At 46.6% G+C, this 22938-nt stretch overlaps 2 protein-coding genes across 2 annotated transcripts in view; one reads left to right on the top strand and one right to left on the bottom strand.

Annotated features, from left to right (window-relative positions):
- The window catches only part of ZNF490 (zinc finger protein 490), a 31857-nt gene extending 15027 nt beyond the window's left edge, over window positions 1-16830 (bottom strand). The window contains exons 1-2 of the mRNA XM_023188786.2: window positions 16580-16830; window positions 15190-15234 (exon numbers count right to left, since the gene is read on the bottom strand). Coding sequence (XP_023044554.1) covers window positions 15190-15234; window positions 16580-16696 — 162 coding nt within the window. The 5' untranslated portion in view covers window positions 16697-16830. The remainder of the gene's footprint in view (window positions 1-15189; window positions 15235-16579) is intronic.
- Window positions 16831-16934: 104 nt separating this feature from the next.
- The window catches only part of ZNF791 (zinc finger protein 791), a 14116-nt gene continuing 8112 nt past the window's right edge, over window positions 16935-22938 (top strand). Inside the window, exon 1 of the mRNA XM_023188614.2 lies at window positions 16935-17099. Coding sequence (XP_023044382.2) covers window positions 17097-17099 — 3 coding nt within the window. The 5' untranslated portion in view covers window positions 16935-17096. The remainder of the gene's footprint in view (window positions 17100-22938) is intronic.

Genomic DNA, 22938 nt, shown 5'->3' with positions numbered 1-22938 from the left:
AAATGAGCAGTTGAGTAGACTTACATGTTCAGGACCTGGGAGAGCCTCAATGTTCAAGAGAACCTGGTACACGGTGGTCATTGCAGCTCTAATGGCATATAGTGTGGGACCACGGGCTGTTTTCTTCCATCAGAGCCCTATGGACAACTTATGGTCATCATGGATAATTACAAGAGGCATAAGAGGAAGTTTCTAAAGCCACTATAGTGGCCACGAATAGTGGCTCATGCCTGTAATCCCAGCACTTTGGGAGGCCATGGCAGGCAGATCACCAGAGGTCAGGAGTTCGAGACCAGCCTGGCCAACATGGCAAAACCCCGTCTCTACTAAAATTACAGAAATTAGCTGGGTGTGGTGGTGCACACCTGTAATCCCAGCTACTCTGGAGGCTGAGGTAGCAGAATCGCTTGAACCAGGGAGGTGGAGGTTGCAGAGAGATGACATCACGCTATTGCACTCCAACCTGGGAGACACAGCAAGACTCTAGCTCAAAGAAAACAAAAACAAAAACAAAACAAAAACAAAAACAAAAGCCTCTATAGTGCTCTGGAGGCACTAACAGGAGTGTGGTAGCAGCAACATCCAGGCAATGATGACCAGTTTGCAAGTAACAGCATAAACAGGCTTAAGTAAAATTTATAAAGGACTGTGTTACATCCTGAACATCAAAAAAGCCCAAATGATGTTGTGGGTGCCGAGAGGAACAACAACTCTGTTGATGGTGTCAGGCAGGGAGCAGCCCTCTGATTACCAAATAATTCCTAAGAATTTAACTTAGGTGTCACCCTGGACAAGGGTGGTAGCTGCAGTGAAGATCTTGCCTATAGAGATTGTATACAAAGGCAAGGCGTCTGAGGGTCCCTGAAAGCAACCAGGTGAAGTATATCATGTCCCTTCAAAAGTGAAGGGAGAAATAAAAATAAATAAATAAATAAACAAAAAAAAGTGAAGGGAGGTCAGCACCGTGGCTCACACCTACAACCCTAGCACTTTTGGAGGTGGCGGAGAGAGGATCACTTGAGCTCAGGAGTTGAAGACTAGCCTGGGCAACATAGTGAGACCTCGTCTCTAAAAAATAAAAAATTTACATATTTATTTATTTACTTACTTACTTATTGAGACAGAGTCTTGCTCTGTTGCCCAGGTTAGAGTGCAGTGGCATGACCTTGGCTCACTGCAACCTCCGCCTCCTGGGTTCAAGTGATTCTCCTGCCTCAGCCTCCCAAGTAGCTGGAACTACAGGCATGCGCCACCACAACTGACTAATTGTTTGTGTTTTTAGTAGAGATGGGGTTTCACCATGTTGGCCAGGCTGGTCTTGAACTCCTGACCTCAAGTGATCCGCCTGCCTTAGCCTCCCAAAGTGCAGGGATTACAGGCATAAGCCACCACGACTGGCTTCTAAAAAATAAAAGAAATTAAAAAGTAAAGATAATCATCAGGCAAGACACTGTTGGAAAGGTACTGATCACGCCAGGTGCGTACCAGTTGGCCTGCAATCCCAACACTTCGGCATTCGGCAGATCGAGGCAAGTGGATCACAAGGTCAGGAGATTGAGACCATCCTGTCTAACACAGTGAAACCCCGTCTCTACTAAAAACACACAAACAAAATTAGCTGGGCATGGTGGCGGGCACCTGTAGTCCCAGCTACTCAGGAGGCTGAGGCAGGAGAATGGCGTGAAACCAGGAGGCGGAGCTTGCACTGAGCTGAGATCATGCCACTGCAATGCACTCCAGCCTGGGTGACAGAGCAAGACTGCATCTCAAAAAAAAAAAAAAAAAAGGGACTGAGTATTTACCAATGCTGATTAGATGGAGCCAGTTATTGCCAGAATGTTGGAGACTGGGTACAGGGGCAGAACTACGTCATCAAGGTAGCAGTAACCCACCATGAGACACCATTTATTCTTTCCAGGTTTAAGAATAGGCCAAATTGGGCTATTAAGAAGCACTGGGAATAACCTCTCTTCACTAAATAGGTCTTGTACAATGGGTTTCAATCCTTGAAGACTCTGTGTAATTGACATTTGGCCATATTAAGGACTTTAACTGGGGAGTAGGGGGTGGTAAGGTCCCTGGAGTTCTATTTGTTAAGCCAATTTGTAACTGCCAAAGAGTTAATTTAAATTATAGGGTGAGGCCGGGCGTGGTGGCTCAAGCCTGTAATCCCAGCACTTTGGGAGGCTGAGACGGGCAGATCACGAGGTCAGGAGATCGAGACCATCCTAGCTAACATGGTGAAACCCCGTCTCTACTAAGAAAAATACAAAAAAACTAGCCGGGCGAGGTGGTGGCGCCTGTAGTCCCAGCTACTCGGGAGGCTGAGGCAGGAGAAGGGCGGGAACCCAGGAGGCGGAGCTTGCAGTGAGCCGAGATCCGGCCACCGCACTCCAGCCTGGGCGACAGAGCGAGACTCCATCTCAAAAAAAAAAAAAAAAAAATTATAGGGTGTAGGCTAGGCACAGGCATGGTGGCTCACACCTCTAATCCCAGTACTTTGGGAGTCTGAGGCAGGCAGATCATTTGAAGTCAGGAGTTCAAGACCAGCCTGGTCAACACAGTGACACCCCATCTCTACTAAAAACTACAAAAAATTGCCGGGTGTGGTAGCAGATGCCTGTAATCCCAGCTACTCAGGAGGCTGACGCTTGAACTCGTTAGGCAGAGGTTGCATTGAGCTGAGATCACACCACTGCACTCCCACCTGGGTGACAGAGTGAGGGTCTGTCTTAGCACTCCCGCCTGGGCAACAGAGCAAGAAGACGCCATCAATCAATCAATCAATCAATGTACCTTGCTTACATTTAGGGGGATCCCCAGATATAACTGATTCCTAGGATTAATCCCATGAATGATTGTCAGTTAGTGCATTATAGAGATGTTAAAATTAATTCAGAACCAGGCTAGACCCGGTGGCTTATTCCTGTAATCCCAGCACCTTGTGAGGCCAAGGCAGGAGGATTGCTGGAGCCCAGGAGTTTGAAACCAGAAATATATATGTATGATTTAAAAATAATAAAATTGATTCAGAACAAACGTCAGAGAGGCCTGAAAGCCACGCACATGCAGTGTCCTTTTCTCTCTTTTTTGTGAGACCGAGTCTCACTCTTGTTGTCCAGACTGGAGCACAAGGGCACGATCTTGGCTCACCCACAACCTCCACCTCTCGGGTTCAAAAGATTCTCCTGCCTCAGGCTCTCTAGTAGCTGGGATTACAGCCATGCGCTGCCACGCCCAGCTAATTTTGTATTTTTAGTAGAGAAGGGATTTCTCCATGTTGGTCAGGCTGGTCTCCAACTCCCGACCCGCCTGCCTTGGCCTCCCAAAGTGTTTGGATAACAGGTGTAAGCCACGACATCTGGCCCTTTATTTTTAGTTGTATTTTTTTTTTTTTTTTTTAAATGGAGTCTTGCTCTGTCACCCAGGCTGGAGTGCAGTGGCATGATCTCGGCTCACTGCAAGCTCCACCTCCCAGGTTCACGCCATTCTCCTGCCTCAGCCTCCCAAGTAGCTGGGACTATAGGCGCCCGCCAGAAGGCCCGGCTAATTTTCTTTGTAGTTTTAGTAGAGACAGGGTTTCACTGTGTTAGCCAGGATAGTCTCGATCTCCTGACCTCGTGATCTGCCCGCCTCGGCCTCCCAAAGTGCTGGGATTACAGGCATGAGCCACCGCACCCGGCCATATAATTCTTTTACTATATATTGGAGTTCCAATTAGGTCAAAACCTAGAAAAATGCTTCATTTTTTTCTTCTTTTGTGCCCTTCCTTCTTTCATCTTTCTCTGTTTTGTTTCTGTGGTCACTTGATGCATTTCCCGGCAGAAGGGTTATCTTCCTACCTTAATATTTATTAATATATTTTTTTCCTCCAGAGACCCTCAAATCGTATGTTATGGGCCTCACCCATGGCACTGGTGGTGTTAAAAGGTTTCAGGGCTGGGTGTGGTGGCTCACACCTGTAATCCCAGCACTTCGGGAGGCTGAGGTGGGTGGATCACCTGAGGTCAGGAGTCTGAGACCAGCCTGGCTAATATAGCAAAACCCCATCTCCACTAAAAATAGAAAAATCAGCAGGGTGTGGTGGCAGGTGCCTGTAATCCCAACTACTGGGGAGGCTGAGGCAGGGAGAATTGTTTCAACCTGGGAGGCAGAGGTTGCAGTGAGCCAAGATCATGCCACTGCACTCCAGCCTGGGCAACAGAGCAAGACTGTCAAAAAAAGAAAAAAGAAAGAAAAAGGTAAAAAGGTGATTTGGGCCAGCGCAGCAGCTCACACCTGTAATCCCAGCACTTTATTAGAAGGCTGAGGCAGGCAGATCACTTGAGGCCAGGGGTTTGAGAACAGCCTGGTCACTGAGATGCAATCCCATCTCTACTAAAAATACAAAAATGGGCTGGGCATGGTGGCACACGCTTGTAATACCAGCTACTTAGGAGGCTGAGGCATGAGAATTGCTTCAACCTGGGAGGCAGTGGTTGCAGTGAGCCGAGATGGTATCACTGCATTCCTGCCTGGGCGACAGAGCAAGGCTCTGTGTCAAAAAAAAAAAAAAAAAAAAGAATTGATTTAATCAAGGAATCCAAGGCAAAGAAATGCAAATGTTTTAATCTGCTTAGACAAGGAATTGCTTCTCCACCGTTAAAATGGAAAACCCGCAATCGAAAGGCAAATACATTCACAAAAGCCAGGTATGGTCACGCCTATAATACCAACATTTTGGGAGGCCAAGGCAAGAGGATCCCTTAAAGCCAGGCGTTCAAGACTAGCATGAGAAACATAGCAAGACCCCGTATCTATAAATAAAAATTTGAAATTAGCCAGTAGTGGCAGATGCCTTTACTACCAGCTACTCAGGAGGCTGACGCGGGAGGATCGCTTGAGATGCAATGAGGTTTGATGGCGCTACTGCACTTCAGCCTGGGCAACATTGCGAGACCGTCTCAAAACAAACAAATTCCCAAATGTGGGAGTGGTAACCCAGACAGTGGGTCAGTGCCTGGTGAAGACAGCAGGGGTATCTGAGCAGCCACAGGAACGAACTTTGGGAGCTCCACGCGCCCTCCGCTCCCCCAGCTGCAAAAAAAAAAAATGCTCCCTCCTCCAGGCTTCAGTTCTCACAGGTGGATTCACCTTAATGTTCTGACCCAAATGGATTCTCAAAAGCACGAGAAGATCTTGGGAGATGCGGGGATGCGGACGCCCAGCTGCCCGGAAAGGGTTCCGGGCCAGGACCCCAGTGGCAGAGACGGGACAAGACGCCTGAGGTCCCAGCTGCCGGCCCAGCCCCACCCTGCTGGGAGACCCTCGGGTCTCCTGGCCCCAGAGCGGCGCCAGGAGGACTCAGGTCTTCCCACAGTCGGTTCCGACAAGTCCCCTCCTCAGGTCTCGGGACTCCCGGTCCCGCAAACTCACCATTTCTCGGCTTAGGGAGGCTCCAGGAGTCCTCCCTACAGATAGATCCCTTACTACCTGCAGGTCCCGGTGCGACAAAGCATGTACAGAGAGCCAGAGAGCCCTCAGCCCAGGGTGGGACGCAATACTAGCGAACCGCTAGAATAAGGAGGTTCACGTGCGCATTCAAGGCTAGGGTTCAAGCGCCTTTTCAACACCGATGCTGATTGGACAGTTTGTGTGGCCCCGCCCCCTCGCCCCTGAGTGACAGTCATGCAGGAGAGCACGTGGCTGAGCCGAGCGAGCTTCCCAGAGCGGGTTGTCTTGGCTGGGATATTTCCATGTCAGCGGAATTTGTTCTTTGCCCGAGGTCCATTTTTAAGTGGCCTATTCATAGTGTTAAGTGTAGTTACATTGTGAAACCAATCTCTAGAACTGATTTAATCTTGCAAATTTGAAACTATCGATTGAATAACATCCCATTTACCGCTCCCCCTCAGTCCCTGACACCACTATTCGACTTTTTGATTGTATGAATTTCATTGGGTACCTTATATAAGTGGAATTATTCTGTATTTGTCCTTTTCCGACTGGCTTATTTACTTAGCATAACGTCCTCAATCTTCATCATGTTGTAGCATGTGTCAGAATTTACTTCCTTTTAAGACAATTAAAGGCCAGGCATGTTGGCTCAAGTCTGTAATCTCAGCACTTCGGGAGGATCCCTTGAGGCCAGGATTTTCACACCAGCCTGGGCAACATAGTAAGAACCTGCCTCTACAAAAATAAAATTTAAAAATTAAAAAATATAGATTCTGGTCGGGTGCGGTGGCTCACGCTTGTAATCCCAGCACTTTGGGAGGCCGAGGCAGGCGGATGACGAGGTCAGGAGATCGAGACCATCCTGGCCAACATGGTGAAACCCTGTCTCTATTAAAAATTCAAAAAAATTAGCCATGTGTGGTGGCGGGCGCCTGTAGTCCCAGTTACTCCGGAGGCTGAGGCAGGAGAATGGCGTGAACCTGGGAGGTGAAGCTCGCAGTGAGCCAAGATTGCGCCACTGCACTGCAGCCTGGGCTAGAGTGAGACTCCATCTCAAAAGAAAAAAAAAAAAAGAATTGGGTTTGACATTAATACTATACTAATGTAAAGGCGAAATTTGGCTTATTTGGTACAAAAATCATACAGGAAGCAATGTCAAATATAAAATGGGGTTTGGATTTCTTTAGACTATATCCATATATATATGTTATTGTTATGTGTTCCAAAATGAAGGAAAACTCCTGTAATCCTGATATATCTCAGTGTGTTATCAGTAATAATTATAATTGTTATGTTAAATTATTATATGCCACAGAGGTAACAGATTTCCTTGTCAAGTGTGTCTTTAACTATGGCTACCCTAAAACTTTGTCATCCATAAACAATTGTTGTCTTTTCTTGGTCCTCTTTAGAAGGTGGTTTTATAATCAGCTATAAAGCTCTAACAGGTGCTCCTGAATGCAAGTTTTTGATAACTTTGGAGATTGTGACATCACAATAGAGAAAAAATGTTCAGGACTCTTGTCCTAGCACTTTGGGAGGCCGAGGTGGGTGGATCACTTAAGCCCAGGAGTTCCAGACCAGCCTGGCCAACTTGACACAACCTGTCTCTCCAAAAAACACAAAGATTAGCCAGGTGTGGTGGTGCATGCCTGTAGTCCCAGCTACTTGGGAGGCTGAGGTGGGAGGATCGTCTGAGCCTGGAAGGCGGAGGCTGCAGTGAGCCAAGGCTCACAGCATTCCATTCAGGGAGACAGAGTGAGACCGTGTCTTAAAAGAAAAAAAAAAGGCCAGGTGCAGTGGCTCACACCTGAAATCTCAGCACTTTGGGAGACCAAGGTGAGCGGATCACGAGGTCAGGAGATCGAGACCATCCTGGTTAACACAGTGAAACCCTGTCTCTACTGCAAATACAAAAAATTAGTCAGGCGTGGTGGTGGGTGCCTGTAGTCCCAGCTACTTGGGAGGCTGAGGCAGAAGAATGGCGTGAACCCAGGAGGCGGAGGTTGCAGTGAGCCGATATCGCGTCACTGCACGCTAGCCTGGGCGACAGAGCAAGACTCCGTCTGAAAAAAAAAAAAAGAATTGGGATCTCACTCTGTCATCCAGGCTAGCCTAGAGTGGTTAGCTCACTGCAGCCACAAACTGCCAGGCTCCAGCAATCCTCCCCACTCAGCCACCGAGCAGCTGAGACTACAGGTGTGTGCCACAAACCTGGTTAATTTTTTTTTTTTTAATAAGATACGAGGTTGCACTATATTGCCCAGGCTGGTCTTGAACTCCAGGCCTCAAACGATCATGCCACTGTGCTCGGCCCAATTTTATTATTTTTTGTATGTCTATCCAATTGTCATAACACCAATTTATGAAAATAATATTCTTTCCTGATTCCTGGCACCGTTTTTGAAACTCAGTTGACTCCATATATATATATATATATATATGGGCTTATTTCTGGAATTTCAATTTTATGGCATTGATCTCTACGTCCGAATTGCCTCATGCATTTGACATGAAAATTTTGCTGCTGCTGGAGACTGGGTGACATAAATTGTACATCAGAAAACTTCTGGCTAGCGCAGTAGCTCCCGCCTGTAATCCCAGCACTGTGGGAGGCTGAGGCTGGAAGATTACCTGAGGTCAGGAGTTTGAGACCAGCCTGGCCAACATGGTGAAACCCCATTTCTACAAAAAAATAAAAATAATTAGCTGGGTGTGGTGGTGGGCACCTCCCAACTATGTGGGAAGCTGAGGCAGGAGAATCACTTAAACCCAGGAGACAGAGGTTGCAGTGAGCTGAAATCATGCCACTGGACTCCAACCTGGGCAATAGAGCAAGACTCTGTCTCAAAAAAAGAAAACCACTGAGGTCTTCCTAGAGGGTAATGATCATCTGCACAGTGCAGCCCATCATGTATTTTTTTTTCTTTTTTTTTTTTTTTCGTCAAGACAAGGTTTCACTATGGTTACCCAGGCTGGAGTACAATGGTGTGATCTCGGCCTGCCGCAGCCTTGACCTCCCAGGCTCAGATGATTCTCTCACCTCAGCCTCCCAAGAAGCTGGGCCTATAGGTGCGTGCCACCACGCCCGGCTAGTTTTTGGTATTTTTAGTAGAGACAAGGTTTCGCCATGTTGGCCAGGCTGGTCTCGAACTCCTGGGCTCATGCGATCCACCTGCCTCAGCCTCCCAGAGTGCTGGGATTACAGGTGTGAGCCACTGCACCTGGCTCCATCGTGGGGTTTTCTTATGTGCAGAGTACTTATTTAAATCCACAGTGATTTCCCAGGTGACACACAGACAAGAACTACGGATTTTTAGAGAATATCCAAGTTATGGCGGGGCACGGTGGCTCACGCCTGTAATCCCAGCACTTTAGGAGGCCGAGGCGGGCAGATCACGAGGTCAGGAGATCGAGACCATCCTGGCTAACACAGTGAAACCCTGTCTCTACTAAAGAATACAAAAAATTAGCCGGGCATAGTGGCAAGTGCCTATAGTCCCAGCTACTCGGGAGGCTGAGGCAGGAGAATGGCATGAACCCAGGAGGTGGAGGTTGTAGTGAGCTGAGATTGCGCCACTGCACTCCAGCCTGGGCTACAGAGCAAGACTCCGTCTCAAAAAAAAAAAAAGAGAATATCCAAGTTATAATTGAGTCAAACTGCAGAGAGAGAGTATCATTTTGAGTACCACCTCCCAGTTTGGTGGAAAAGAAAGTTGAGATATTGTGAAATATATAATTTGGGTTTTGTACAGGGTTCCTGGCTCCCAGTTGCTATAAACCTTGTAATTTCCCAAGTGACTAGAGCAACCGGAGTATCTTTTGTTAAAGTATTTGGCCTGCCTGTAATCCCACCACGTTGGGAGGCTGAGGCAGGCAGGATGCTTGAGCCCAGGAGTTCAACACCAGCCTGGGCAACACAGTGAGACCCCATCTCTACAAAAAATACAAAAATTAGCCAGGCATAGGGGTGTGTGGCTGTAGTCTCAGCTACTCGAGAGGCTGAGGTGGGAGGATCACCTGAGCTCACGGAAGTCAAGGCTGCAGTAAGCTGTGATGATACCACTGCACTCCAGCCTAGGTGACACAGTAAGACTCTGTCCCAAAAATGAAAAAGGCTGGGCACTGGGGCTCACACCTTTAATCCCAGTACTTTGGGAGGCCAAGGTAGGTGGATGGCTTGAGCTCAGGTGTTTGAGACCAGTGTGGGCAACATGGCGCAAATCCATCTCTACTAAAAATACAAAAAAATAGTCAGACGTGGTGGTGTGCACCTGTAGTCCCAGCTACTCAGGAGACTGAGGTGGGAGGATCGCTTGAACCCAGGGGTGGAGGCTGCACTGAGCCAAGATTGTGCCACTGCACTCCAGTCTGGGTAACAGAGTGAAGGAGACCCTATTTAAATAATAATTTTAAAAATGGCCTTTTGTATTCAGTTCTTAAAAATAGCTCTAGAAGAGTTCCAGAGTAAAAGGTGAAAGAAATGTCTTTAGTTACAACCATCCCCTTTCCGCCACAGCTAAGTTTATGTTAATGAGGTGATTTTTGGAAAGCTCCTACAAACCACAGGATGGGAGGCTAGTTACCAGGGGAACCAACCACGTGATTGGAGCTTTGAAACTTTCAGCTCTGTCCCCACCTCTAGGGAGGGAAGAGAAAACTGAAGGTTGAGTTGATCACCAATAGTGAATGATGTGATTAATCATGTCACCATAATAAAGCCAACATAAAAAACCAAAAACAGGGCTCAGAGAGCCTTCCGGTTGGTAAATAAGAACATAACCATATGCCTGGAGGTATCTCTTCATCTGGCTGTTCATTTGTATCATTTAAAATATTCTTTGTAGGGCCAGGTGTGGTGGCTCACACCTGTAATCCCAGCACTTTGTGAGGCTGAGGCAGGTGGATTACTTGAGGTCAGGAGTTCAAGACCAGCTGACCAACATGGTGAAACTCCATCACTACTTAAAATACAAAAATTAGGCCTGGTGCAGTGGCTCATGCCTATAATCCTAGCACTTTGGGAGGACAAGGTGGGCGGATCATGAGGTCAGGAGTTCGAGACCAGCCTGGCCAGCATGGTGAAACCCCATCTCTACTAAAAATACAAAAAATAAAATAAGGCCGGGCACGGTGGCTCAAGCCTGTAATCCTAGCACTTTGGGAGGCCGAGACGGGCGGATCACGAGGTCAGGAGATCGAGACCATCCTGGCTAACACGGTGAAACCCCGTCTCTACTAAAAAAATACAAAAAATCTAGCTGGGCAAGGTGGCGGGCGCCTGTAGTCCCAGCTACTCGGGAGGCTGAGGCAGGAGAATGGCGTAAACCCGGGAGGCGGAGCTTGCAGTGAGCTGAGATCCGGCCACTGCACTCCAGCCTGGGTGACAGAGCGAGACTCCGCCTCAAAAAAATAAAATAAAATAAAATAAAATAAAATAAAATAAAATTAGCTGGGCATGGTGGCGCGGGCCTGTAATCCAGCTACTTGGGAGGCTGAGGTAGGAGAATCGTTTGACCCCAGTAGGCGGGGGCTGCAGTGAGCCAAGATCGTACCACTGCACTCCAGCCTGGGCAAAAGAGACTCTATCTTAAAATAATAACAATAATAATAATAATAATTAGCCAGGCGTGGTGGTGGGTGCCTGTAATCCCAGCTACTTGGGAGGCTGAGGCAGGAGAATCGCTTGAACCTGGGAGGCAGAGGTTGCAGTGAGCTGAGATCGCGCCATTGCACTCCAGCCTGGGCAACAAGAATGAAACTCCATCTCAAAAAATAATAATAATAATAAATAAAATAAAATATCCTTTGTAGGCTAGGCGCAGTGGTTCACACCTGTAATGCCAGCACTTTGGGAGGCCAAGGCGGATGGATCACTTGAGGTCAGGAGTTCGAGACCAGCTTGGCCAACATGGTGAAACCCCTTCTCTACTAAAAATAAAAAAATAGCTGGGCTTGGTGGAGCATGCCTGTCATTCCAGCTACTTGGGAGGCTGAAACACAAGAATCATTTGAACCCAGGAGATGGAGGTTGCAGTGAGCCAAGATTGTGCCACTGCAGTCCAGCCTGGCAACAGAATGAGACCCTCAAAATAAGAGTAAATAAATAAATAAATAATAAAATATCCTTTGTAAGACTAGGCATGGTGACTCACTCCTATAATCTCAGTGCTTTGAGAGGAGCGAGGTGGGAGGATCTCTTGAGACCTGGAGGTTGAGACTAGCCTGGACAACAGATCGAGCCCCTAACTTTACAAAGAATAAATAATCAGTTGAGTGCAGTGGCACATGCCTGTATTCCTAGCTACTTGCAGGACTGATGAGGGAGGATCGCTTGATCCCAAGAGTTGAAGGCTGCAATGAGCCATGATCCTGCCACTGCACTCCAGCTTGGAAGACAGAGTGAAACCCTGCTCTATTAAAAAAATAAATCCTGCCAACCGGGCTCCTGTAGTCCCAGCTTCTCGGGAGGCTGAGGCAGGAGAATGGCGTGAACCTGGGAGGTGGAGCTTGCAGTGAGCCGAGATCATGCCACTGCACTCCAGCCTGAGCGATAGAGCAAGAGTCTCCGTCTCAAAAAAAAAAAAAAAAATCCTTTGTAATAAGTGAGTAAATGTAACTAGTGTTTCTGTGAGTTCTTTAGGCTGCTATAGCAAATTAATCAAACCCAAAGAGTGGGTCATGAAAACCCTGATTTACAGCTGGTTGGTCAGAAGCATAGGTCACATCCTGGGACTTACAACTGACATTTGAAGTGAGGGACATTCTTGTGAGCTGTTAGCTTCTGGTATCGGACTCTGTCTCCAGGTAGATACTGTCACAATTAAATTGAAGTATATAGCAAACACAGCTGGTGTCTGCTTGAGAAGTGGTTATTTGTGGACCAGACGTGAAGTATTCTGTTAAATATTTTGTTAATAGTTTTCCTATCTCTTTAAGAAAAGTGTATTTGAGATCCTCAAATAGGATTTTTTAAAATTTAATTTAATTTAATTTAATTTTTTTAGTTTTTTTGAGACAGAATTTCGCTCTTGTTGCCCAGGCTGGAGTGCAATGGCACGATCTCAGCTCACCGCAACCTCCACCTCCCGGGTTCGGGCAATTCTCCTGCCTCAGCCTCCCTAGAAGGTGGGATTATAGGCATGTGCCACCACGCCCGGCCAATTTTGTATTTTTAGTAAAGACAGGGTTTCTCCATGTCGGTCAGGCTGGTCTCGAACTCCCGACCTCAGGTGATCCACCCGCCTCGGCCTCCCAAAGTGCTGGGATTACGGGCATGAGCCACCACGCCTGGCCAGGAAGATTTTTATTTTAATGATCAGCAAAGGCCTAAAAGTCCATGACCATTCACAAGTGTCATTTCCATATGGTAGATTTCCAGCACATGTTAGGAAAGAAAAAAAATGAACAGCTTTGTGTTTTACTAAAGAACAAGTAAAATCCTATTTTTATTCAATATTTCAATAGTTTATGTTTGCATATCACTGTGGTGACTAATGTGATTTCATAATCACTAGTATTTCATTTGATTAGCCCCACCCAATCATACCTCCCATCCTGCAAATGAAAAAAGTTAAGTATGGAGAGCACAAACTCTTGTCTAAACTCATATGGCTCATAAGTAATAATGAAATTGGCTGGGTGCAGTAGCTCACGCCTATAATCCCAACACTTTGGGAGGCTGATGTGGGAGGATCACTTGAGTCCAGGAGTTCAACCTAGGCAATATAGGGGGATCCTGTCTCTAAACTTTAAAAATTTTTATTTTATTTTTTTTTTGAGATGGAGTCTCGCTCTGTCACCCAGGCTAGAGTACAGTCGCACAATCACGGCTCACTGCAACCTCCACCTTCCGGGTTCAAGCAATTTTCCTGCCTCGGCCTCCCCAAATAGCTGGGATTACAGATGTGCACCACCACGCCCAACTAAAAAAAAAAAAAATTAAAAAAAAAAAAATTTTTTTTAATTAGCCAAGCATGGTGGCGCACACCTAGTCCTAGTCCCAGCTACTAGTCCCAGCTACTAGGGAGACTGAGGCAGGGGGATTGCTTGAGCCTGTGAAGTTGAGTCTACAGTGAGCTGTGATCTTGCCACTGCACTCCAGCCTGGGCGACAGCACATAATAGTAATAGTATTACAATATAATAACAATAATAATAATGGAATTTCTCAGTATTAAAGTCCAAATGCGTGCCACCACATATACTGAGAACTGTCAAAAACTGAAAACTCAGGCCAGGTGTGGTGACTCACACCTGTAATCCCTGCACTTTGGGAGGCTGAGGCAGGAGGATTGCTTGAAGCCAGGAGCTTGAGACCAGCCTGCACAACACAGCAAGAAACCTGTCTCCAAAAAAAAAAAAAAAAAATGAACAAGAACAGGAACAGCATAGCATCTGCAGACAGAGAAGCAGCAGCAAATCAGTGGAGGCCAGGATTGAGACCTTCCCCGTTTGGGGTTTTGGTAGACAAGAAGGACGGTGACCCAGACGCTGAAGAATACCAGCATGCTGAACTTAAGGATTGCATTGTTGAAAATGTTAGGCAAGCTCCTGGCCAGAAAAGCCACACTGAAGCTCCTATGAGCCAAGGAACCCAGGATTCACAGAACGCTCAATAACCAAATCGTGGTTTTATGTGAAGATGACATATTCAGGCTCAGATTATGTATCTACATGCATGAAGGCTGTAGTCATTCCCCATGAAATTCCTCCCACTTCAGCCTCCCAAAGTGTTGGGATTACAGAGTCACTTAGATCAGGGAACTGACAGCAATGACAGAATTATGATACCAACCAGTGCCTTATCTGTCTCTTGCGTGGTTACCTGGAAGGTCAGAACTACAGTGATCGTTTTGTCCAAACTATGCAAACAAGTAAACATAACTCCAAATGTGTGGTTTTTGTGTTTTTTTGAGACAGGGTCTAGCTCTGTTGCCCAGGCTAAAGTGCAGTGGCACCATCACAGGTCACCACAGTCTCAGGTTGAAGCCATCCTCCTGCCTCAGCCTCCCGAGAAGCTGGGACTATGTCACCATGTCCAGCTAATTTTTTATCTTTATTTATTTATTTATTTTTGAAACAGAGTTTCACTCTGTTGCCCAGGCTAGAGTACAGTGACGCAATCTCAGCTCACTGCAACCTCCTCCTTCCAGATTCAAGCGATTCTCGTGCCTCAGCCACCCAAGTAGCTGGGATTACAGGTGTGCCCCCTACCACGCCCCGCTAATTTAAAAAATATTTTTAATAGAGATGAGGTTTCACCATGTTGGCCAGGTTAGTTTCCAACTCCTGGCCTCAAGTGATCCACCCACCTTACCTCCTAAAGTGCTGAGATTACGGGCATGAGCTACTGCACCCCGCCAATTTTTTTTATTTTTTGTAGAGACAGAGTCTCACTACATTGCCCACACTGGTCTCCAATTCCTGGACTCAAGCAATCCTCCCACCTCAGTCTCCCAAAGTGCCAGGATTACAGGCATGAGCCACTGTGCCCAGCTCAAATGTGATATTCCAAAGGATGCAGGTGGCTGTGTTGGGATGACCAATGAAGGTAAGGGACAATGGAAGTACAGGGTGAGGGCAATGAACAGGACACACCTGAGAGCCTGGTTATTGGCCTTGACTATGGGAGTGTGTTGATGCTTCACAAAGACCCCAAAGACCCCCCACAAAGAGGTCACAGAAGCACAGGCCCAAATGGTCATTATAAACCAGGAAGGTGGCCACACTGACAGGTAGCAATCTCACTTACAGTTTGAGTCTTGATGCTTTGTCCATGGTGTTCACTGTTCTGCATCTAATTAGAAACAAGAGGATGCATTTTGTGAGTTTCAGCAATTTAGAACCAAACATCACATTTGACAACCTTGGAAGCATTGTTCCCCCTTCACCTACCTGTACACACAGAGCTACAAGAAGGGTGGATCATGAGCGCTTTCAAGATTACACTGTCTCCTCTATAATGAGAAAAATGAAAATGTTTCTACTTTAAAAAAAATTTAGAGACAGTCTGTCTCTCTCCCAGGCTGGAATGCAGTGGCACAATCTTGGCTCACTGTAACCTCAAACTCTTAGCCTTGAGATCTTCCTGCCTCAGCCTCTGAAGTAGCTAGGACTACAGGTGAACACCATGCTTAGCTAATTTAAAAAAATTTTTTTAGAAATGGGATCTCGCTATGTTGCCCAGGCTGGTCTTGGACTCTTGGCCTTTCAAAGTTCTGTAGGGACACTCTAGAAAACTTATTTGAGATAAATTTCCTTCCACTTTACAGCAACATGGATGGAACTGGAGGCCATTATCCTAAGTGCGATAACAAAAAGAGAAAGTCAAAAACTGCATCTTCTTACATATAAGTGGGAGCTAAACATGGACATACAGAGTGGAATAATAGACACTGGAGATGCCAATAGGTTGGAGAGAGAGAGGGGATGAGGGATGAAATATTACCTATTGGATACAATATACCCTCTGGGTGATGGGTGCACTAAAAGCCAGACTTCGCCACTATGAAATATAGCCATGTAACACAACTGCATTTGTAACCATAAATCTACAAAAATGAAAATGAAAAGCAATAAAAACATGCTTAAACTAAAAACAAACAACCAACCAACAAAAAGAAACCATTTCCTTCCACAGTAAAATGCAGTTTACTGAACACGTCTCATAGATCCTGATTGGTCTGAAAAGAGTCCCTGTGCCCAGGTTAGGGTTGCAATTTACCACCAGAGCCAAGTGCTCGGGTGTCCTACGGATTCTTTTTTCTTTCTTTCTTTCCTTTTTTTTTTTTTTTTTTTCTTGGGATGGGTTCTGGCCATGTTGCCCAGACTGAACTCAAACTCCTGGAGACACATGATCCACCCGCCTCAGCCCACCCACCCCCTAACTTCCCCCACCACCCCCACCACGCAGTAGCTGGGACTACAGGTGTGCGCCACCAAGCCCTGGCTTGGGGTTCCTTTTCTAAAGTGCCAAATGTGTGGAGGTGGGGAAAAGAAAGGTGGACGCCTCATCGCTGTTATAGTCAAAGATTAAAATACACCCACAGTTTTTATTACACATGATGGAGTAACCGTCTGTTTATAAACAAGGGTCACTATTCCACGAGAGGCCTTACAACATTATGCCAAGCCCCTGGTACCTGGAGGACATCAGACTCTCCCGTTCCTGTGCGGCCTTGACTAGACGACAACTTGCTCTGGACTTGCTCCTTGAGGGGTCGCTCCATCTGGAAACTGAGACTGGAATTCCTGCGCATCCCTGTCCCCGCATCCAGAAACACTGCAGGAAGACTTCCGTGTCCCACCCGAGATCCGGAACAATTTCTGCTTCGACACAATTGTCCACGGAGGGCACCAGTTCCGTCCCACCGGCGGAAGCGAGATCTGCCTAGCTACTAGACCAGCCGTCTAGCTGTCATTCGGACAAAAGGGGGCGGGGCTGTATTAATTGTCCAATCAGGGGCGCCGCCGGAAAGAGGGGTACGACTACCCTTCGCGAATGCGTGTTACGTCACTATGCGATCGGGTTTTGCTCAGCTTTTGGTCTCCTGGCACCTTGACGCGTCAGGTTGCTGTCCCCCTGCATCGGATGCGCTGTACCGTGCGCTGGCTCCGTGAACCGTAGGGACAACACCGGGACACCCCCGAGGCCGGAAAATGGTGAGTGTGCAGGGCCGGCCTAGTTGGAACCGGCCGTGATCGCGGGACCCGGGCCTCCCCACAGTCACCTCCGGCCGCAGTGTGGGGCTGGGCTGGCAGCTGGGACGCCAAGAGTCCGGTCCCGTCCCTGCGCGGCGACTGCGGTCCCAGCCCCGGAGCCCTCTCTGGGCAGCTCCGCGCCCGCAGCCCCAAGTCTTTCCCAGATTGTGCAGGGACCACGGAAGGGTCATGGGGAGAATCCCGCCTTGTGTGTTTGGTTTGAGTGGGAGGAGCTGCAGTCTGTAGGGTCCGCAGTCCCTTCTTTATTCCCAAAGGTGGTTTCCCCCTGAGTCTTCCAAAGATGTTGGAAGCAGAGTCGCAAATCCACTACCCTGTCCCCCAGCCTAGCTCCTCCCACGGCGGGCCATTAATCCCTAGATTTCCAGATCCCTCCCCGTATTCCCAAACGCCTACTTCTCCTCTCCAGTGGAAAACATCATCACCAACTCATTGTCCTGTGTGGTGCATTTCAAACACATGCAGTATTTTAATAATCTTTTTTCCAATTGATGCCTCTTTTAAAAGATTTCTTGTTTGTGGATATTTTACATCAGAGAAAAAAAAAATCAGAAAAATTATTCACTTGGAACTACTCTGCGTAAAATGCTGTGCCCCTCATTCTGGTATGTTTCCAGGGCACAGACATCCTATGGGAACTCCTTTGGGTTGAGGTTCCTTTTTGTAAACTTTCCTGGGTGATCTATGTTTTCAGCACAGTTTCAGATTGGCACTGTCCTGCCTTGGGTTTATGACCTTGAAAAGATTTATTCATTTGAATGTCATTTTTCCAATAAATATAAAATATATGTTATCAGAAGAACTTGAGAGATAGTACCAAATATTTCCAAAGAGGCAAAAAGTGAATGAATCTCAGAAAACAAAAAAATCTCAGTGTTACATTTATTAAAAATTCTTTGTTCTTCCCCTGAGCACATGGAATATGTTTCTGAGGTCTGTTCTTTTAGTTTGATGATTTCAGATGGTATTCCAGGACTTAAACTTGCAACACCTAGAAGCATTCAGATATAAGTAATACTTTAGTAAACTATTTCTTGCCATGGAAATAATTGACTGACATTATCATTTTCTTTCTTTCTTTCTTTTTTAACAGATGGGGTCTGGCTGTTGCTCAGGCTGGTCTTGAACTCCTGGGCTCAAGCGATTCTCCAGCCTCAGCATCCCAAAGTGCTAGGATTCCAGGCATGAGCCACTATGCCCTGCCCGACATTCTCATTTTCTGAAAGCAATAGTGGGTTTTCTTGTTAAATGCCTTAAAATTTTCTTCCTTCCTTCCTTCCTTCCTTCCTTTATTTATTTAGAGACAGAGTTTAGCTTTGTCACCAGGCTGGAGTGTAGTCACACGATCTCCGTTCACTGCAACCTCCACCTACTGGGTTCAAGTGATTCTCCTGCCTCAGCCTCCCTAGTAGCTGGGATTACAGGCACGCGCTACCACGCCCAGCTAATTTTTTTTTTTTTTTTGTAGAGATGGTGTTTCACTATGTTACCCAGGATGGTCTCGATCTCCTGACCTCGTGATCCACCCGCCTTGGCCTCCCAAAGTGCTGGGATTACAGGCGTGAGCCACCACGCCTGGCCTCTTGCTTCCTTTATACATAAACACTGTGTTTAAGTAATTCTGCTGGATTTTTTTTTTTTTTTTAAAGCCCAAGTCTCACTCTGTTGCCCAGGCTGGAGTGCAGTGGCACAATTTTGGCTTACTGCAACCTCTGTACTTGGAAGCTGAGGACCCACAGGCAGATGCTGTTAGGGGAAGAGGGGAGGATGTCAGAGGTTTTAATTGTGGTTTCCTTGGGTATGTTTTTAGACATTACATTTGAGTTTCACATCTGTAATGTAGGTGCACTGAGTGTAATTGGTGCATATTGACAGCGATTCTCCTGCCTTAGCCTCCCGAGTAGCTGGGATTACAGGCACGTGCCACCATGCCCGGCTAATTTTTTTGTATTTTTAGTAGAGATGGGGTTTCACCATGTTGGCCAGTCTGGTCTCAAACTCCTGACCTCAGGTGATCCACCCGCCTCGGCCTCCCAGAGTGCTGGGATTACAGGCGTGAGCCATTGTGCCAGGCCCTCTGCTGGATGTTTAAGGAACAATCCTTAAGAATTTAATTAAATTGTCTCATTTAAAATTACTAGTAGTGTTCCAGAGCCTTGCAACCGGAGAGCAGAGGCCTGAGATAAGTGTTTCCAAGCTAAGTCCACCCTTGAGCCTGCAAAGAAAGATCATTGAAGGCCCAGTTGGTTCTTCCTGGGGAGTCTCCCCTACAGGTCTGCCAGCTACTCATGCCCGCCATGGAAGGATCCCTTTGTACTGAGAGAAACTGCAAAGCACTTGGAAGTTGAGGATCCACAGGCAGATGCCGTTAGGGGAAGAGGGAAGGATGTCTGAGGTTTTAACTGTGGTTTCCTTGGGTGTGTTTTTAGACATTACGTTTGAGTTTCACATCTGTAATGTAGGTGTGCTGAGTGTAATTGGTGCATATTGACAGTGTCTGTGAAGGTCAGGACTTATGTTTCTAGAGACAGGGTTAATGAATTGAGGAGCTCCTTTGCATCAGAACCTCAATCTCAATCTGGTTGAGAGTTTCCTCACTTGGGAAAATGGAAACCTGGGGAATCTAATGTTTCTTTCCTGCCATAGGAGAGAAAGAGGTATGGAGCTCCCATAGTTCCTTGCTGATCAGGTGCTCCTATCCTCCATTACCAGGTACTGACACACTCTAGGGGTTACATTTTTCTTTTTTATTTTTTTTGAGACCATGTCTCACTCTGTTGCCCAGGCTGGAATGCAGTGGCACGATTTCGGCTCACTGCAACCTCTGCCTCCTGGGTTCAAGCAATTCTCCTGCCTCAGCCTCCCAAGTAGCTGGAATTACAGGCATGTGCCACCATGCCTGGCTAATTTTTGTATTTTTAGTAGAGACGGGGTTTCACCATGTTGGCCAGGCTGGTCTCGAACTCCTGACCTCATGATCCGCCCACTTCGGCCCCCCAAAGTGCTAGGATTACAGGTGTGAGTCACTGCACCCGGCCCAAATTTAATTTTTCTTGAGACTTTTTTGATTCATGTTTAGAACTGTGTTGGGTTTTTTTCCAAATGTTTGGTGGTTTTCTAACTATTCTTCTGTTACTGATTTCTAGATTAATACCATGGTGGTCTGAGAGCATGTTTTATACAATTTATATTCTTTGAAAATTGGTAAGGTGTGTTTTTGTCCACAACACGGTTTATCATGGTGAATGTTCCACATGAATTTGAGAAGAATGTGTGTTGTTCTGTTGGATGGAGCATTCCATGGATTTTAATTAAACCTAGTTGTTGCCTTTCAACTAAACTATGTCCTCTCTGACTTTCTACCTGCTGGAAGTCTTTTTTTTTTTTTTTTTTTTTGACGAGACAGGGTATACCCTGTCACCCAGGCTGGAATGCAGTGGCATGATCTCAGCCTACTGCAACCACCACCTCAGCCTCCTGAATAGCTGGAACTACAGATGTGTGCCACAGGCAGGGCTAAATTCTGCCTTTTTTGTTTGTTTTTTGACACGTAGTTTCGCCCTTGTCGCCCAGGCGGGAGTGCAGTGGTGAGATCTCAGTGCACTGCAACCTCCGCCCCCCAGGTTCAAGTGATTCTCCTGCCTTAGCTTCCCAAGTAGCTGGGATTACAGGTGCACACCACCATGCCCGGCTAATTTTTGTATTTTTAGTAGAGATGGGGTTTCACCGTGTTAGCCAGGATGGTCTTGATCTCCTGACCTTGTGATCCACCCGCCTTGGCCTCCCAGAGTGCTGGATTATAGGTGTGAGCCACTGTGCCTGGCCTTTTTTTTTTTTCTTTTTTTTTTTTTTTGAGATGGAGTCTGCTCTGTTGCCAGGCTGGAGTGCAGGGGTGTGATCTTAGCTCACTGCCACCTCTGCCTCCCAGGTTCAAGCAATTCTCCTGTCTCAGCCTCCCAAGTAGCTGGGGCTACAGGCATGAGTCACCATGCCCAGCTAATTTTTGTATTTTTAGTAGCGACCGGGTTTCACCATGTTGATCAGGATGGTCTCAATCTCTTGACCTCGTGATCCATCCACTTAAGTCTCCTAAAGTGCTGGGGATTACAGGTTTAAGCCACCACGCCCAGCCACCTCTCAGTATATTTTTCACGTGTTAGTATCTGAAGCTGCAAGCTACCCATTCCAAGGGTTGTGGTGTTTAGTCTTTTTCATGGTTTTGTTTTTGTTTGCTTTGTGGAAAATAATGCTCCTACTATTTTTGTTTCGGTCTCCAAGTGCAAACGTACAATAAATTCTCTGGTGGCTGGATAAAAATTACTGGATCTTGGTCAAGTTTAAATTTACAAACTTAAAAAAAGTGGTGGAGTGTATCAATTGATCCTTCATTTGTACATAATTGTTCTCTGTAGTCATCAACACTAATGTTATCTTAATCGATTAGTTTTGTCTTCCTATTCAGTTTGAAGTGGGAACTATTTGACATTTCCTAATTATCAAGGATATGATACTTTTTTTTTCTGTTTTCTTTTTTCTTTTTATTTTTTAGTAAAATGCAAACATGAAATCTTTAGTTATTTTTGGCTGGAGTGCAGTGGTACAGTTTTGACTCACTGCACCCTTGACTTAGCGGGCTCAAGCAATCCTCCCACCTCAGCCTCCCAAGTAGCTGAGACCACAGGTATGCACCACCATGCCTGGCCAAGTTTTGTATATTTTGTAGAGACAGTGTTTCACCATGTTGCCCAGGCTGGTCTCAAACTCCTGGGCTCAAACGATCCGCCCACCTCAGCCTCCCAAAGTGCTGGGATTATAGACAGGAGCCATCACGCCTGGCCAAAATATTTATTTTCTATTATATGTAAATGTAAATAAACCTTACAGAGAGCACCCAGGCATGCAGATGAACTTGTCAAGAAGGGAGAGTTGCCTGGAGCCAAATTTCTTCCTGCTCAGACCCTAGTCCTAATGACTTAAGAAAACCCCTTCTAACTGTGTGGATCTTTTCATGTATGGTGCACATGAGTGCATGGAAATAAGAGAACCTGGGACAACAGCCCCTAGAGTGTCTGTCTGGGAATCACTTTCTCCTGAAACTGGAGAAGAGAGATTTTATGTTCTCATTTTTTTGTTTGTTTGTTTTTTTTGAGACGGAGTCTAGCTCTGTCACCCAGGCTGGAGTGCAGTGGCGCAATCTGGGCTCACTGCAAGCTCCGCCTCCCAGTTACATGCCATTCTCCTGCCTCAGCCTCCCAAGTAGCTGGGACTACAGGCACCCGCCACCACGCCCGGCTAATTTTTTGTGTGTGTGTTTTTTTAGTAGAGACGGGGTTTCACCGTATAAGCCAGGATGGTCTCGATCTCCTGACCTTGTGATCTGCCCGCCTCAGCCTCCCAAAGTGCTGGGATTACAGGCGTGAGCCACTGTGCCGAGCCCTTTTTTTTTTTTTTTTTTTTGAGATGGAGTCTCGCTCTGTTGCCCAGGCTGGACTGCAGTGGTGCAATCTCAGCTCACTGCAACCTCTGCCTCCCAGGTGCAAGCGATTCTCCTGCCTCTGCCTCCCAAGTAGCTGGGATTGCAAGCATGCACCATCATGCCCAACTAATTTTTGTATTTTTAGTAGAGACGGGGTTTCACCATGTTGGTCAGGGTGGTCTCGAACTCCTGACCTCAGGTGATCCACCCGCCTCGGCCTCCCAAAGTGCTGGGATTACAGGCATGAGCCATCCCAACCCAGATTTTATGTTCCTTTGGAGGTATGAAACTACCTGTTAATTTTAT

This window comes from Piliocolobus tephrosceles, chromosome 21 (genome assembly GCF_002776525.5).
Source record: "Piliocolobus tephrosceles isolate RC106 chromosome 21, ASM277652v3, whole genome shotgun sequence".
In the NCBI taxonomy this organism is placed as follows: Eukaryota; Metazoa; Chordata; class Mammalia; order Primates; family Cercopithecidae; genus Piliocolobus; species Piliocolobus tephrosceles.
This window is presented reverse-complemented; position numbering and strand designations above follow the sequence as displayed.